The sequence below is a fragment of the Somniosus microcephalus genome, chromosome 15 (assembly GCF_052327205.1).
Source record: "Somniosus microcephalus isolate GS21.2 chromosome 15, FLI_Smic_1.0, whole genome shotgun sequence".
Classification (NCBI taxonomy): Eukaryota; Metazoa; Chordata; class Chondrichthyes; order Squaliformes; family Somniosidae; genus Somniosus; species Somniosus microcephalus.
Window position 1 is genome coordinate 43,351,176 of NC_141001.1, and position 17,788 is coordinate 43,368,963.

At 47.7% G+C, this 17,788-nt stretch overlaps 1 protein-coding gene across 1 annotated transcript in view; it reads right to left on the reverse strand.

Annotated features, from left to right (window-relative positions):
* LOC147106663 (tetraspanin-32-like) overlaps positions 1-17,788 on the reverse strand; it is a 212,866-nt gene that overhangs the window by 147,000 nt on the left and 48,078 nt on the right. The window contains exon 4 of the mRNA XM_086007699.1: positions 4,750-4,824. Within this exon, the coding sequence (XP_085863825.1) occupies positions 4,750-4,824 (75 nt within the window). The remainder of the gene's footprint in view (positions 1-4,749; positions 4,825-17,788) is intronic.

Below are 17,788 nucleotides of genomic sequence, written 5' to 3' on the forward strand. Positions count from 1 at the left end.
TACCCCGAACACCAGCCGGTTGTATTGGTAGAGACCTTTATGAGTCTTGATCGTGAGGTACTGTTTCGAGGCTTCTTCTACCTCCATTTGCAGGTACGCCTGGGCCAGATCAATCTTAGTGAGGCGTTTTCCTCCAGATAGCGAGGCGAAAGTATCTTCAATCCGCGGAAGCGGATATTGTACCATGTGAAGGACTGGGTTCACTGTCACCTTAAAGTCCCCACAGATGCGAATCTTCTTTGGTTCCCCAGGCGTATTACTCAACAACCTCTTCATTACAGGAACGATGGGTGTAGCCCACTCGCTCCAGTCCACTTTGGACAGTACTCCAGAATGTTCCAAACCTTCCAGCTCTGCTTCGACGGCTGGGTGGATCGCATAAGGCACTGGCCTTAAAAAACTTTGGGCTTGCATTTTCCTCTATTTTGATCGTCGCTGTTATGCCTTTTAGTGTTCCGAGTCCCTCCTGGAACACTTCTTGTGCGTCAGTAAGCATTTTTGACAGTCATCCAGGTGTGACATCGTCATCCTTTTTGGCATCTACCGTCAGTGCTTGTATGACATGCCAATCTAACTGTATCTTTCGGATCCATTCACGTCCTAGTAGTGGTGGTCCTCCATCTGGCAATACACATAGGTCAATTTTTGGTGTTTCCTTGCCGTTGTATATCACGTTCACCCTTATTTTCCCTTTGGGGTAGACCTTTTGCCCCGTGTACGTCTTCAAGACAATCTCTGTATCTCTCAAGGGTATATGTGAGAATAGCCGCTTGTAGTCCCTTCGGTTTATGACTGTTAGGGCTGATCCTGTGTCCAATTCCATTTTCACTTGGACTCCGTCTATCTTGAGCGTGACCCAGATAGTTTGGTGATCCTCCATTTTGATTACATTATGTAGTTTCAGACAACCCAGCTCCTTGCTTCCGGAGTCTGTATCACTTTTCTGTTCGTCTGAACTACTCTCCGTCACCTTATGTACCTTTTTGTACTTCTCCTGTGGAGATTTATTGCTGCTGGTTTTCTTTCCCGACCTGCAGACCTTGCTATGTGTCCTACTTCTCCACACTGTCTGCACACTTGGTCCTTAAACCAACAATCCTTATGGTCGTGTGTTGTTCTGCCGCAGCGATAACACTTCCCTGTTCCATATGACATTTCATTTGTGCCATATTCTTGCGGTCTCCGTTGTATCTCTGCAGCGCCCCGTGCGGCTGCTTCGTGTGATACTGCCATGCTGAAAGCCTTGTCCAGCATAAGATCCTTTTCTGATAGAAGCCGTTTCTGGGTTCCTTCACTTTGAAGCCCACACACAAACTTGTCCCTTAAAGTATCTGCTAGTCCCGTTCCAAACTGGCAGTGTTTCGATAGCTTGCGCAGTTCCGTTAAATACTCAGCATTACTTTCGTCTTTATGCTGGTTCCTTTTGTGGAACTTAAATCTTTCTGTTATCAGCAGCGGTGTGGGGTTTAAGTGGTCCTGTAGGATTGCCACTATGCTTTCAAAATCCTTTTCCACTGGCTTCTCTGGGGTTACTAGGTTTCGCAGTAAGCCGTACGTTTTTGCACCCATGGAATTCAACAATACCAGTGCTTTCCTGGCATCTGGCACTTCATTCGCCTTGCAGTACACTTCTATGCGTTCTATATATGTCGCCCAATCTTCGACTTCATTGTCGAACGCTGTGACACTGCCACTCTTCGGCATCCCTGGGTGTGGTGAGACTGGCTAAAAATGGCATCTCCCGCGCTTTCCTTTCTTCCCGCGCGGTCCCTTCTTCTCCACTGGCTCAAAATGGCGTCTCCCGCGCTCGCCCTTCTTCTCCACTGCGGCTCAAAAAAAATGGCGTCTTCCCGCGCTCTCCCTTCTTTTCTTCCCCCGCGGACACTGCTCAGCCCTTGTACACCGGCCGCGCTCTGCGCGTTTTCCCCTCTCTCGTTGACGCCGCTCGGTCTTCAACCCCGGCTGCGCCCTGTGCACTTTACCCTCTCTCTTACCCGTCGACACTGCTCGGCCTTTTTCTGTGCCGTCGGTCGGCTCCCGCCGCCGCTGTCCGGGAAGGGTCTGCGCCGTACCTGCTGCCAGCACGCTGCGCTGGATCGTTGCGGCTGGAGCACCAAGCCCAGCTCTCTACAGCCTCCTCTGCGATGCTCAAGTTCTCCCTGGATGGTCGACGCCCGCACTGGTGGAATCGGCCTTCTTCTTCAGAGTTGCAGGTAGGTTCGAAACGACTCGTCGCCAATGTTAAATCTGGATATCTTTAGGTAATGTGTCCTTCAAATAATCGACAGAGGCGGCAGATAACAATCAACAGGTGTTTACTGGATGAGGGTTGCTCTAACACTAAACAGTACAGATCCCTACTCAGGGTTATATACAGGTGTGGTCAGTGCCGGTACTACAGTATACAGGAGCTGTAAAAAGTAGTTCTCCCCTTAAAGTTACATACAGTACAAACGCCACCCCACCTCCTTTTCCTTTTTGCCTGTCCTTCCTAAATATCGAATATCCTTGGATATTCAGCTCCCAGCCTTGGTCACCCTGCAGCCATGTCTCCGTAATTGCAATTGTATCCGTTTACATCTAGTTGCGCTGTTAATTCATCTATCTTTAGATTTGTCTTTTTAACATTTTTAGACATCTTAACATTTTTTTGTACTATGGCCCTATTTGTCTTATTACCATTTTTTCTTACCCGGACCCTATTTGTTAGTGCACTCCTTTGTTTGTACGCTCTGTCCCTTCCTGACACAATCTGGTTATCCTTACCCCAATCACTTTCCTGCACTGCTTCCTTGTCTTTTCTCTTTAGCATTCTAGATTTCTCTCCACCGGGACCCTCCCACCCCCTTATTTAGTTTAAAGCCCTATCTACCTCCCTAATTATTCAATTCGCTAGAACTCTGGTCCCAGCATGGTTCAGGTGTAATCGTCCAAACGGAACAGCTCTCTCTTTCTCCAGTACTAGTGCCAGTGCCCCTCGAATCAAAACCCACTTCTCCCACACCAATCTTTGAGCCACGCATTCATCTCCCTGATCCTATTGACCCTATGCCAATTTGCTCGTGGCTCAGGTACCTTTGTGGTTCTGCTTTTTAATTTAGCCCCTAGCTGCTCAAACTCTCTCAGCAGAACCTCCTTATTTTTCCTATCTATGTCTTTGGTACCTACGTGGACCATGACAACTGGATCCTCCCCTTCCCACTCCAAGTTCTTCGCCAGCCCAGAGGAGATGTCCTTTACCTTGGCACCGGATAGGCAACATAGCCTTCGGAACTCACGCTCCTGGCTGCAGAGAATAGTGTCTATCTGCTAACTATACTGTCGCCTACTACAACCACCTTCGTTTTTACTCCCCCCACTTGAACGGCTTCCTGTACCACGGTGCCGTGATCACTTTGCTCGTCCTCCCCGCAGTCCCTGCACTTGTCCACAAGGGTTGCAAGAACCTTGAATCTATTGGACAAGCGCAGGGACTGAGGCTCCTGCAATACAACCTCCTGGATCCCCATACCTGCCTCACTCACAGTCACACCCTCCTGTCCCTGACCACGTGTCAGTTCTAAAGTATTTAATCTAGGGTGTGTGGCTGCCTCCTGGAGCAAAAGGTCCAGGTAACTTTCTCCCTCCCTGATGTCTCGCAATGTCTGCAGCTCGGACTCCAGCTCCTCTACTCGGAGCCGAAGTTCCTCGAGCCGCAGACACTTACCGCAGATGTAGTCACCCTGGACAAAAATGCCCACAAGCTCCCACATATTGCAGCAGCAACACATCTCTTGTTCTCCCATTATTTTATTTATTTAATTAATTCATTTAGTGTTAATCAATTATTTACCTTGTTTAGTTTATTAAATTAATTAAATTAAGTTTAGTTTTTAAAATTTAGTTATATATTATATGTTAAATTAAAACTTTCCGCTAGGTCAGGAAACCCAGAAGAACGGGTTTCCCTCAGGCCCAGGCAAATGTAACAGCAGTACCTGATTACCATTTTTGGACTCCGTTTCCCGGCCGCAGACAGACAGATTGAGAGGCTGGCTGGCTGTCGGGCGGGTAGGCCTGCGGCACCAGGCTACAGCTCAGGAGTGGAAAGGAGGGAGGGAGAGATCGGAGGTTGTGGTGAGAAGATAGCGGAGGGGCTGGAGAGATCGGGGGAGGAGGGAAGAAGATCGCGGGGGTCAGTGGAGGAAATGGGGGGGGGGCGGAAGTAGATTATGGACATGGAGGACATTGGGAGGGTATATTAAAATATTTAAATGAGGGAACGGCTCCTGGGAGCAGGTTGGTCGCCCGCCTCCATTAAAACCGGAAGTGGGAGGGTTCGAGGCAGGTTGGGTTCAGGTTTGAGATTTTTTACATTTTTACTTCCCACCCGACCCAAACCCATGTGTTGTTGGGGGTTAAAATTTGCCCTAGAGTAAAACATTCTCTCTACTGTCTCAAGCACTGACGAGCACTTTCCATTGGACTAGTGTAGCAGTTTTGCTTCTCCCACATCACATCTGAATGTAACTGCTAACTTGTTGGTGGCCATGGCCAAATTAAGGTCAATTTTGCTTTGATGGAGATAATGACCTGTTCACAAAACAGCACTGCCCACTTAATAGAGGCACCATGGCGCCCAGTGATACCTGTTCTCTGTAACTAACTACAATGTGTACATTGTTTAAAATCTGCCACTTCTCCACTCAGTTACAGGTTATATTAAGATGAATAAATGTAATTGGTGTCTAGGTTTGGAATGTGACTCACCAGCTGCTCATAGGTAGACCTCCAATATACCAGCTGTACCACTCCACAGAACAGGAGAGCAAAACAGAACAGCACCTGCAGATAAAAGAAATAGGATGATTTAGAGATACATACATCTGGGATAGAGACTGTGCTATGAGGAGACTCCTGCGATCGACATGGTGGGATACAGACACACCTAGGATAGAGAGAGTGTGATATAGTGACTCCTAGGATAGAGAAAGAAAGACTTTCATTTGTATACCACCTTTCACGAGCTCAGGATGTCCCAAAGTGCTCTACAGCCAATTAAATACTTTTGAAGTGTAGTCACTGTTGTAATGTAGGAAACTCAGCAGCTAACTTGCACACAGCAAGGTCCCACAAACAGCAATGTAATAGTAACTAAATATTCTGAATTAGCGATGTTGGTATCGGCCAGGATACTGAGGACAAATCCCTGATCTTTTTCTAAATAGTGCTTTGGACTCTTTTACGACACCCTGAGTGGGCAGACGGGCCACGGTTTAATGTCTCATCCGAAAGACGACACCTCGGCAGTGCAGTACTAAAGGTCTCTGGAGTGGGAGTTGAACCCACAACTTTCTGACTGAGAGGTAAGAGTGCTTCATTGAGCCACGGCTCACACCTATGGCTAGGTTTCCCCAGTTTAATGGAACTGTTACATCTAGGTTCTAATTGAGTACTGTTCAACGACTCACTTAAACTTTCCATCAGGAAACACATCTTGCCATTGCTCAAGATGTCCTTGAATGGTTTTCTTGAGTTGCAGATGTTGGTGTCTGCAGATGTTAATTTTTTTTAAAATTCATTCATGGGTTGTGGACATCGCAGGCAAGGCCAGCATTTATTGCCCATCCCTAATTGCCCTCGAGAAGGTGGTGGTGAGCCGCCTTCTTGGACCGCTGCAGTTCGTGTGGTGAAGGTACTCCACAGTACTGTTAGGGAGGGAGTTCCAGGATTTTGACCCAGCGACGATGAAGGAACGGCGATATATTTCCAAGTGAGGATGATGTGTGACTTGGAGGGGAACTTGTAGGTGGTGGTGTTCCCATGCACCTGCTGCCCTTGTCCTAGGTGGAAGAGGTTGTGGGTTTGGGAGGTGCTGCCGAAGAAGCCTTGGTGAGTTGCTGCAGTGCATCTTGTAGATGGTACACACTGCAGCCATGGTGCGCCAGTGGTGGAGGGAGTAAATGTTTAAGCTGGTGGATGGGGTGCCAATCAAGCTGGCTGTTTTGTCCTGGATGGCGTCGAGCATCTTGATTGTTGTTGGAGCTGCACTCATCCAGGCAAGTGGAGAGTATTTCATCACACTCCTAACTTGTGCCTTTATAGATGGTGGAAAGGCTTTGGGAAGTCAGGAGGCGAGTCACTCGCCGCAGAATACCCAGTCTCTGATCTGCTCTTGTTGCCACAGTATTTATGTGGCTGCTCCAGTTAAGTTTCTTGTCAATGGTGACCCACCAGGATGTTCATGGTCGGGGATTCGGCAATGGTAATGTCAAGGGACGGTGGTTAGACTCTCTCTTGTTGGAGATGATCATTTCCTGGCACTTGTGTGGCATGAATGTTACTTGCCACTTATCAGCCCAAGCCTGAATGTTGTCCAGGTCTTGCTTCATGCAGGCACGGACTGCTTCATTATCTGAGGAGCTGCGAATGGAACTGAACACTGTGCAATCATCAGCGAGCATCCCCACTTCTGACATTATGATGGAGGGAAGGTCATTGATGAAGCAGCTGAAGATGGTTGGGCCTAGGACACTGCCCTGAGGAACTCCTGCAATGATGTCCTGGGACTGAGATGATTGGCCTCCAACAACCACAACCATCTTCCTTTGTGACTCCAGCCAGTGGAAAGTTTTCCCCTTGATTCTCATTGACTTCAATTTTACCAGGACTCGGTCAAATGCTGCCTTGATGTCAAGGGCAGTCACTTTCACCTCACCTCTGGAATTCAGCTCTTTTGTCCATGTTTGGACCAAGGCTGTAATGAGGTCTGGAGCCGAGTGGCCCTGGCAGAACCCAAACTCAGTGTCAGTGAGCAGGTTATTGGTGAGTAAGTGCTGCTTGATAGCACTGTCAACGAGACCTTTCATCACTTTGTTGATGATTGAGATTAGACTGATGGGGCGGTAATTGGTCGGACTGGATTTGTCCTGCTTTTTGTGGACAGGACATACTTGGGCAATTTTCCACTTTGTCAGGTAGATGCCAGTGTTGTAGCTATACTGGAACAGCTTGGCTAGAGGTGCGGCTCATTCTGGAGCACAACTCTTCAGCATGACAACCGGGATGTTGTCGGGGCCCATATAGCCTTTGCTGTATCCAGTGCGCTTAGTCGTTTCTTGATATCACGTGGAATGACTGGCTTCTGTAATGGTGGGGTCCTCAGGAGGAGGCCGAGATGGATCATCCACTTGGCACTTCTGGCTGAAGAGGTTTGAAAATGCTTCAGCCTTGTCTTTTACACTCACTTGCTGGGCTCCGCCATCATTGAGGACGGAGATGTGTCAGATCCTGCCCAGTGTGGTTTAGAGCTGCACAGACCAATAAAATCCAGGCTCAATCCCTGTGTTGAAGCAGCCGATCTCCAGATCCTAGTTCCTTTTGTGCCCTGCCTTAATAAATCAATATCTTTAACCACAAGGCTGGCTCTCCAATTTTCACCCTTCAATCCTCCAAAATAAACCTAATATTCTTCACTAGTGAATGCAACAAGGACATTACTGTCTGGGCAGAAGGGTAATAAATCTGAGCTAATGTTCACAAAGTAGCTGAATCATACACAGAGAGTGTGACATTGGTACCCAGGATAGAAAGAGAGAGATTCAGTGGTACCTGAGAGAGAGAGAGAGAGTGATACAGTGGTACGTGGGACGGAGAGCGAGCGAGAGATTGATACAGTGGTATCTGAGAGAGAGAGAGTGATTCAGTGGTGCCTGAGAGAGCGAGAGAGAGAGAGTGATTCAGTGGTACCTGAGAGAGAGAGAGAGAGAGTGATTCAGTGGTACCCGAGAGAGAGAGAGTGATTCAGTGGTACCTGAGAGAGCGAGAGAGAGAGAGAGAGAGAGTGATTCAGTGGTACCTGAGAGAGAGAGAGAGAGAGTGATTCAGTGGTACCTGAGAGAGAGAGAGAGAGAGATACAGTGGTACCTGCGAGAGTGAGAGAGAGAGTGATACAGTGGTACCTGAGAGAGAGAGAGCATGAGAGAGAGTGATACAGTGGTACCTGAGAGAGAGAGAGAGAGAGAGAGTGATTCAGTGGTACCTGAGAGAGAGAGAGAGAGAGAGAGTGATTCAGTGGTACCTGAGAGAGAGAGAGAGAGAGAGAGAGAGAGAGAGAGAGAGTGATTCAGTGGTACCTGAGAGAGAGAGAGAGAGAGAGAGTGATTCAGTGGTACCTGAGAGAGAGAGAGAGAGAGAGAGAGAGAGAGAGAGAGAGAGAGAGAGAGTGATACAGAGGTACCTGAGAGAGAGAGAGAGAGAGTGATACAGTGGTACCTGAGAGAGAGAGAGCATGAGAGAGAGTGATACAGTGGTACCTTAGAGAGAGAGAGTGATACAGAGGTACCTGAGAGAGAGTGATTCAGTGGTACCTGAGAGAGTGAGAGAGAGAGAGTGAGAGCGAGAGAGAGAGAGAGAGAGTGGTACATAGGTACCTGAGAGAGTGAGAGAGAGAGAGTGAGAGTGAGAGAGAGAGAGAGAGAGTGATACATAGGTACCTGAGAGAGAGAGTGATTCAGTGGTACCTGAGAGAGAGAGAGAGAGAGAGTGATTCAGTGGTACCTGAGAGAGTGAGAGAGAGAGAGTGATACAGAGGTACCTGAGAGACAGAGAGAGTGATACAGTGGACCTGAGAGAGAGAGTGATTCAGTGGTACCTGAGAGAGAGAGAGAGAGAGAGTGATACAGTGGTACCTGAGAGAGAGGGAGAGAGAGAGATACAGTGGACCTGAGAGAGAGAGTGATTCAGTGGTACCTGAGAGAGAGAGAGAGAGAGAGAGAGAGTGATTCAGTGGTACCTGAGAGAGAGAGAGAGAGAGAGAGAGAGAGAGTGATTCAGTGGTACCTGAGAGAGAGAGAGAGAGAGAGAGAGTGATTCAGTGGTACCTGAGAGAGAGAGAGAGAGAGAGAGAGTGATTCAGTGGTACCTGAGAGAGAGAGAGAGAGAGAGAGTGATTCAGTGGTACCTGAGAGAGAGAGAGAGAGAGAGAGAGAGAGAGTGATACAGAGGTACCTGAGAGAGAGAGAGAGAGAGTGATACAGTGGTACCTGAGAGAGAGAGAGCACGAGAGAGAGTGATACAGTGGTACCTTAGAGAGAGAGAGTGATATAGAGGTACCTGAGAGAGAGTGATTCAGTGGTACCTGAGAGAGTGAGAGAGAGAGAGTGAGAGCGAGAGAGAGAGAGAGTGATACATAGGTACCTGAGAGAGTGAGAGAGAGAGAGTGAGAGTGAGAGAGAGAGAGAGAGAGTGATACATAGGTACCTGAGAGAGAGAGTGATTCAGTGGTACCTGAGAGAGAGAGAGAGAGAGAGAGAGAGTGATTCAGTGGTACCTGAGAGAGTGAGAGAGAGTGATACAGAGGTACCTGAGAGACAGAGAGAGTGATACAGTGGACCTGAGAGAGAGAGTGATTCAGTGGTACCTGAGAGAGAGAGAGAGAGAGAGAGAGAGTGATACAGTGGTACCTGAGAGAGAGGGAGAGAGAGAGATACAGTGGACCTGAGAGAGAGAGTGATACAGTGGACCTGAGAGAGAGACAGAGAGTGAGAGAGAGTGATACAGTGGACCTGAGAGAGAGAGTGAGAGAGTGATACAGTGGTACCTGAGAGAGAGGGAGAGGGAGAGATACAGTGGACCTGAGAGAGAGAGTGATACAGTGGACCTGTGAGAGAGACAGAGAGTGAGAGAGAGTGATACAGTGGTACCTGAGAGAGAGGGAGAGAGAGAGATACAGTGGACCTGAGAGAGAGAGTGATACAGTGGACCTGAGAGAGAGGCAATATGCAAAAAACTGGAAAAGCTAGAAATGGCCATAAAAGATAACCAAAACCCGCTAGACGCCATAATAACAGAAAAAGAACTTCTTGAAAAACTCAAGGACCTGCGACCAGGAAAAGCTTGCGGGACAGACGGCACACTAAACGAGATGATTAAACACGCAGACGACAAAATGAAACTGGCTATCCTAAAACTCTTCAACTTGGTTCTGAGTGTCGGTTATTTCCCTGACATCTGGAACAAAGGACTCATAACGCCCATATACAAAAGTGGGGACAAAATCGACCCAAACAACTATCGAGGCATCTGTGTAAACAGTAACCTGGGGAAGGTATTCTGTAGCATCATAAACAAAAGACTTATAAACTTCCTTGAGGAGCACAATGTCTTGAGTAAAAGCCAAATTGGATTCCTGCCAAACTATAGAACATCCGATCATATCTTCACCCTACAGACCCTAATTGACAAACACGTTCACCATAACAAAAGCAAAATCTACGCATGCTTTGTAGATTTCCAGAAGGCTTTCGACTCCATCTGGCATGACGGTTTATTCCTGAAACTTATCGAAAGCGGGGTAGGAGGGAAAACATATGATGTAATTAAATCAATGTATACAAACAACAAATGTGCAGTTAAAATTGGAGACAAACAAACAAAATACTTCCCACAGGGGCGGGGGGTGATGCAGGGCTCGCCAATCTCACCGACACTCTTTAATATTTACATTAATGGATTAGCAAAACTACTTGAACAATCTACAGCACCCGGCCTCACCCTATATGAATCCAAGGTTAAATTCCTCCTCTATGCAGACGACCTGGTTCTGCTGTCAACAACTAAGGAGGGTCTACAGCAGAACCTGGACCTGCTGGAGTCATACTGCCAGACTTGGGCCCTGACAATAAATCCCCAAAAAACCAAAGTCCTTGTGTTCCAGCAAAGATCCAAACATCAGGGACCCAAAATAAATTTCACAGTAGGAACAACCAAAATTGAACAAACCACTAACTACACATACTTGGGCTTAAAAATCAGTTCTACGGGAAACTTCAAACTGGCTGTGAGTGAACTGAAAGAGAAAGCAAGAAGGGCTTTCTATGCCATCAAAAAATCAATCCAAATAGAAATCCCAATTAGCATTTGGCTAAAAATGTTCAAATCAGTAATTGAACCAATTGCACTCTATGGCAGTGAGGTATGGGGACCGCTAACACAACAAGAATTTGCAAAATGGGACAAACACCCAATTGAGATCCTACATGCAGAATTCTGTAAAAGTATCCTCCGGACTCAAAGGAAAACAGTAAACAATGCATGCAGGGCAGAACTAGGCCAATATCCATTAATAATCACTATCCAAAAAAGAGCCACCAAATTTTGGAATCACCTACAAATGAGCAACCCCCAATGCTATCACTACGACGCCCTGAAATGCCAAGAGCTGACCATAAAGAAGAATACCCTCAGTCAACTAGTCCTGGGACTCAGTGAAGTAACTACTAACAATACTAACAATAACCAGCCCCAGGACAGTGACAGGGTAACACAAAGAATTCGACCCAACACAATCGTCGCTAAGCAAAAGGAAAAATATCTGACATATTGGGCAGAAACAACAAAAACCCAAAGCAAACTCAATTGCTACTTGGCCCTAAACAGACAATACAACATAGCTGATTACCTGACCATGGTAAAGGATAACAAACTGAGAAGAACCTTGACAAGGTACAGACTTAGCGAACATAGCCTAGCGATCGAAAAAGGCAGACACAGGCAGACCAGGCTGCCAAGAGAAGACAGGATATGCTCTCACTGCAGTCAGGGAGTAGTGGAGACAGAGATGCACTTCCTCACAGCCTGTGGAAAATATCAGGGCATCAGGGAGAATTTCTACCAAAAATTCTCACAAATATGCCCTGAATTCAGAAATCTGAATGACAACCAAAAACTCCCATTCCTACTGGGGGAGGAGAGAAGCTGTGTAACACTGGCGGCACACTATGTTACAGCTTGCCATGAACAGAGGGACAACCAGTAAACTAAGAAAAGAGTATATATAAACAAGGCGAATGTATATTTATACACTCAGGGATATACCTGTTTATACACTGTATGAATAGAACTGCGTTTATGTGTTCAACCATAAATGTATTTTGATGCTTTGGCAACATAAGATGTACCTTATCATGCCAATAAAGCGATTTGAATTTGAATTTGAATTTGAATTTGACAGAGAGAGAGAGTGATACAGTGGACCTGAGAGAGTGAGAGAGTGATACAGTGGTACCTGAGAGAGAGACAGTTGACCTGAGAGAAAGAGAGAGTGATACAGTGGACCTGAGAGAGAGGGAGAGAGAGAGATACAGTGGACCTGAGAGAGAGAGTGATACAGTGGACCTGAGAGAGAGACAGAGGCCTAGAAATTGAGTTGACGCCGCGCCAGGGCTTTAGTGCTGGAAATTTAGCGCCGGCGCTAATTCCCTTGCACGCGCCAAAAATTCAGTAGCGCCGCGCCCAGACGGCTGCCGGCGCTACTGGCGGGCGTGAGTGCCTCCCAATGGGCGCTGAGTGCCGAATTGCGGCGCTAATCCGGCGCTGCGGCACCCGATGCGGTGCGGCAGGCTGGGGAAGTGCAGGCCTCCTCCTCCCGTTAAGGAGGCGCTGCCTTCACCCGATCGCTGGCCGTTTGTTTTTTTCAAAAATGAGCCCGGCACCTCGGACAAGTGCCGGGCTTGCAGGCCAGACGCATCTGTTCCGCGGGGGGGGGGGGGTGGAGGAGTCCGGGGAGGGAGGTGCGGGCAGGCGGCCGGCGGGAAAGCGGCCGGCCGCCGCGCGACCTTAATGCGCCGGCGCTAACTTGTGTAAGACTCGGTTGCCAGAGTCTTAGTTGCGGCTGCCACGGGCGAGGCGGCCGCAACTGAATTTCGGCGCTGGGGCCCGTCGGCATGGCAACCGGGACGCTGCGCACACCGATGACGTCATCGGTGCCGGCGCAGCGCTACCGGTGCAACGTCGCTTTAGGGCCCCAGGGAATTTTTCAACTGGCCATAACTCTGGCGCGAGTCCCTCTAGCGCCTCAAAAGCGGCGCTAAGGCTAGTGAATTTCTAGGCCAGAGAGTGAGAGTGATACAGTGGACCTGAGAGAGCGATAAAGTGGACCTGAGAGACAGAGAGAGAGAGAGAGAGAGCGAGAGAGAGAGAGAGAGAGTGATACAGTGGTATCTGAGAGAGAGAGAGTGATCCAGTGGCCAGCAGCCTAACAGGACTAACCAGCCACTCAGTTGTCTGGCAGGTTGGGCTTTTTTAAACAATGCTCCTGCAGGGCTCTTGCTGACTGTGCCATGGTTTGTTGGTAGGTTTATCACGTAGTTTGTCAAGTGCTGGGGCAGACCGATTTCACAAATGGGTGCTACAACCAGTGTAGGAGCCTTATTTTAATATTATAATGAGGTTTTTGAATACTTCTGGGGTGCGCCCTGGACACCTGATTGAAGATGCTGGGCAGTAGACTTCCGGGGCAGGTTGGGAGTGCACACACCGCTTGCCATATTGGACCTTTAGGACCTTTAACTATATAAAGTGAAAGTACGCAAGCTGTTTAAATTGGACTGGAGGACACAAGAATAAAATGCATGAGCTTAGAGCAAGTTTAGAAATGAGAAAAAAAATCTTTTCCCCTACAGGCTACAGGACTAGTAGAGCAGACTGCCAGAGAAGGTCATTGGTTTTGGTTCAATTGGGGCTTTTAAAAGGTAGTTACTTGGAACGATATAGATTTCTAATGTATCAATATCCTTTTTATGGTAGGGTAACCAAAACAGCACACCATACACCAGAATAGCCTTTACCATTGAGAAGGGTAGTTGATATTTAGAAAGCTATTTAGTGGTACTTTGATTTTTTTCAGTGGAGCTAGTGGAAATATTCCTTCAAGTAGAGGATTAATCGGTGGTGGTGGGGAAGTCCATAATAGAATTCATATATGGATGCTGGCTAGAATGGGACATCTTGCTTTTTCTCACTCTGTACTTTCTTATGGTCTTTGTGCTGTTTCTCCCATTCCCTCCGCTCTTGAACATGTCGACTCTTGCTAGTGGATAGTTCCAAAGCTACCGGCCACCCTCTGCTACTTCATTCAAGTGGCCATTCTTCTGTGTGAGCCTAGACAATAAATGTTGGCACGCTATTTGACTATCACAGTGAAGCCTGATCCTGCCCTTGCCTGATATCCACATTCCGGCATTTTCCAGCAGGGTGTCACTGGATAGCGATCAGGAGCGGGAACCCTGGGAGAGGCCAAATGTAGCATCCTGACTGTTGCCCAGCTGCGATGAGTGGTGCCGGGGGAATTTGATTAGTAATATCCATCTGAAAATCATCAATACCATCTGAAAATCTGAGCGCTGCATTCCAGCTTCCATTACAGAGGTCGGAGCGACTGATCATTTCAAAGTCTTTGCTGTCAGCCCTGCTGGGGATTTATTACTCTCTCGCAGAGAGCGAGCACACACTGCAATATTAAACCTTTAGTGAGCACATCTCTCAGCCTGAAACATTAACATTCTTTAAAATATTGACTGTATGATTAATAACCGCATTCCTCACAGAATTGATTTGCCTCAAATGAGGTAACCTCTATTTATAGAATCTCCTCAAAGGGCCTGGGCTTCAGCATCCCCAAAGGCCTAGTGGGTAAAAACACAGCCCACTATATAACTAATTCACGCAGACCTGGTCCCCGGCTTGATTTCTGGTCTGTGCCGACAGCTGATCTCCACCGGGGCGGTGGTAAGGATGCTAATTAGCCTTGGTTCTGTCCAGATAGGGGGGAAATAATCAATTCGAGCTCCAGCTCCTGATCACTGTCCAGTGAGTCCTCCTAGAGAATCCATTTATATGGCACGAGCTTCAGGTTTGTCTGTGATTCTCTCAATAACCGAATAGTCTGTTGATAATCACTTTCCAGGCTGAGACATGAAGGATAGACATTTGGCCAAGACACCAAAGAATAGCCTGTGCCTGTGGAATTGTACTTCAGCAAGAGTCAGCGCCCTCGAAAATAGGAGACAAGTTCCGGCAAATAAACTGGAAAAGCACTTTGCCTCAAGCTCCTCTCTTCTCTAGTTTTAGCCCAAATCTTATAGTGCTGCTGAAGTTTCGAGCATTAATTCTCTAAATATTGATCAGTTCATGTTACAGGTACAGTTTGGTCATATTGGTGGATGGTTATATGTGAATTGGTAATAGCTGTCCATCTGAATATTTAACTGAAATATACATGTGTGAGTAGGTAATATTCACAGGCTGAAATCTGTATACGGGTTGATAGCATACCCAGGCTCCGTTCTGTACAGGAGTGGATAATACAGACAGAGGTCAGGCTTGAGGAGCAGGGGAGTTGTCCCGGTGTCCTGGCCAATAATTATCCCTCAACCAACATAACAAAAAGAAAACAGATTATCTGGTCATTATCACATTGTTCTTTGTGGAACCTTGCTGTGCACAAATTGGCTGCCATGTTTCCCACATTACAACAGTGACTCCACTTCAAATGTACTTCATTGGCTGTAAAGCACTTTGAGACATCTGATGGTCGTGAAAGGCGCTATATAAATGCACGTCTTTCTTGCTACATGCACGTAGGTATTACACTCAGGGTCACAGTCTGTGTGTCAGTGGGTATTACACTCAGGGTCACAGTCTGCGTCAGTGGGTATTACACTCAGGGTCACAGTCTGTGTCAGTGGGTATTACACTCAGGGTCACAGTCTGTGTCAGTGGGTATTACACTCAGGGTCACAGTCTGTGTCAGTGGGTATTACACTCAGGGTCACGGTCTGTGTCAGTGGGTATTACACTCAGCGTCACAGTCTGTGTCAGTGGGTATTACACTCAGGGTCACAGTCTGTGTGAGTGGGTATTACACTCAGGGTCACAGTCTGTGTCAGTGGGTATTACACTCAGGGTCACAGTCTGTGTCAGTGGGTGTTACACTCAGGGTCACAGTCTGTGTCAGTGGGTATTACACTCAGGGTCACAGTCTGTGTCAGTGGGTATTACACTCAGCGTCACAGTCTGTGTCAGTGGGTATTACACTCAGGGTCACAGTCTGTGTGTCAGTGGGTATTACACTCAGGGTCACAGTCTGCGTCAGTGGGTATTACACTCAGGGTCACAGTCTGTGTCAGTGGGTATTACACTCAGGGTCACGGTCTGTGTCAGTGGGTATTACACTCAGCGTCACAGTCTGTGTCAGTGGGTATTACACTCAGGGTCACAGTCTGTGTGAGTGGGTATTACACTCAGGGTCACAGTCTGTGTCAGTGGGTATTACACTCAGGGTCACAGTCTGCGTCAGTGGGTATTACACTCAGGGTCACAGTCTGTGTCAGTGGGTATTACACTCAGGGTCACAGTCTGTGTGAGTGGGTATTACACTCAGCGTCACAGTCTGTGTCAGTGGGTATTACACTCAGGGTCACAGTCTGTGTCAGTGGGTATTACACTCAGGGTCACAGTCTGTGTCAGTGGGTATTACACTCAGGGTCACGGTCTGTGTCAGTGGGTATTACACTCAGCGTCACAGTCTGTGTCAGTGGGTATTACACTCAGGGTCACAGTCTGTGTGAGTGGGTATTACACTCAGGGTCACAGTCGGTGTCAGTGGGTATTACACTCAGGGTCACGGTCTGTGTCAGTGGGTATTACACTCAGCGTCACAGTCTGTGTGAGTGGGTATTACACTCAGGGTCACAGTCTGTGTCAGTGGTTATTACACTCAGGGTCACAGTCTGTGTCAGTGGTTATTACACTCAGGGTCACAGTCTGTGTGAGTGGGTATTACATTCAGGGTCACAGTCTGTGTCAGTAGGTATTACACTCAGGGTCACAGTCTGTGTCAGTGGGTATTACACTCAGGGTCACAGTCTGTGTCAGTGGGTATTACACTCAGGGTCACAGTCTGTGTGAGTGGGTATTACATTCAGGGTCACAGTCTGTGTCAGTAGGTATTACACTCAGGGTCACAGTCTGTGTCAGTGGGTATTACACTCAGGGTCACAGTCTGTGTCTGTGGGTATTACACTCAGGGTCACAGTCTGTGTGAGTGAGTATTACACTCAGGGTCACAGTCTGTGTCAGTGGGTATTACACTCAGGGTCACAGTCTGTGTGAGTGGGTATTACATTCAGGGTCACAGTCTGTGTCAGTGGGTATTACACTCAGGGTCACAGTCTGTGTGTCAGTGGGTATTACACTCAGGGTCACAGTCTGTGTCAGTGGGTATTACATTCAGGGTCACAGTCTGTGTCAGTGGGTATTACACTCAGGGTCACAGTCTGTGTCAGTGGGTATTACGCTCAGGGTCACAGTCTGTGTGAGTGGGTATTACACTCAGGGTCACAGTCTGTGTCAGTGGGTATTGCGCTCAGGGTCACAGTCTGTGTCAGTGGGTATTACACTCAGGGTCACAGTCTGTGTCAGTGGGTATTACACTCAGGGTCACAGTCTGTGTCAGTGGGTATTGCGCTCAGGGTCACAGTCTGTGTCAGTGGGTATTACACTCAGGGTCACAGTCTGTGTCAGTGGGTATTACACTCAGGGTCACAGTCTGTGTCAGTGGGTATTACACTCAGGGTCACAGTCTGTGTCAGTGGGTATTACACTCAGGGTCACAGTCTGTGTCAGTGTGTATTACACTCAGGGTCACAGTCTGTGTCAGTGGGTATTACACTCAGGGTCACAGTCTGTGTCAGTGGGTATTACACTCAGGGTCACAGTCTGTGTCAGTGGGTATTACACTCAGGGTCACAGTCTGTGTGAGTGGGTATTACACTCAGGGTCACAGTCTGTGTCAGTGGGTATTACACTCAGGGTCACAGTCTGTGTCAGTGGGTATTACACTCAGGGTCACAGTCTGTGTGAGTGGGTATTACACTCAGGGTCACAGACTGTGTGAGTGGGTAATACACGCAGGTTCACAGTCTGTGTCAGTGGGTATTACACTCAGGGTCACAGTCTGTGTGAGTGG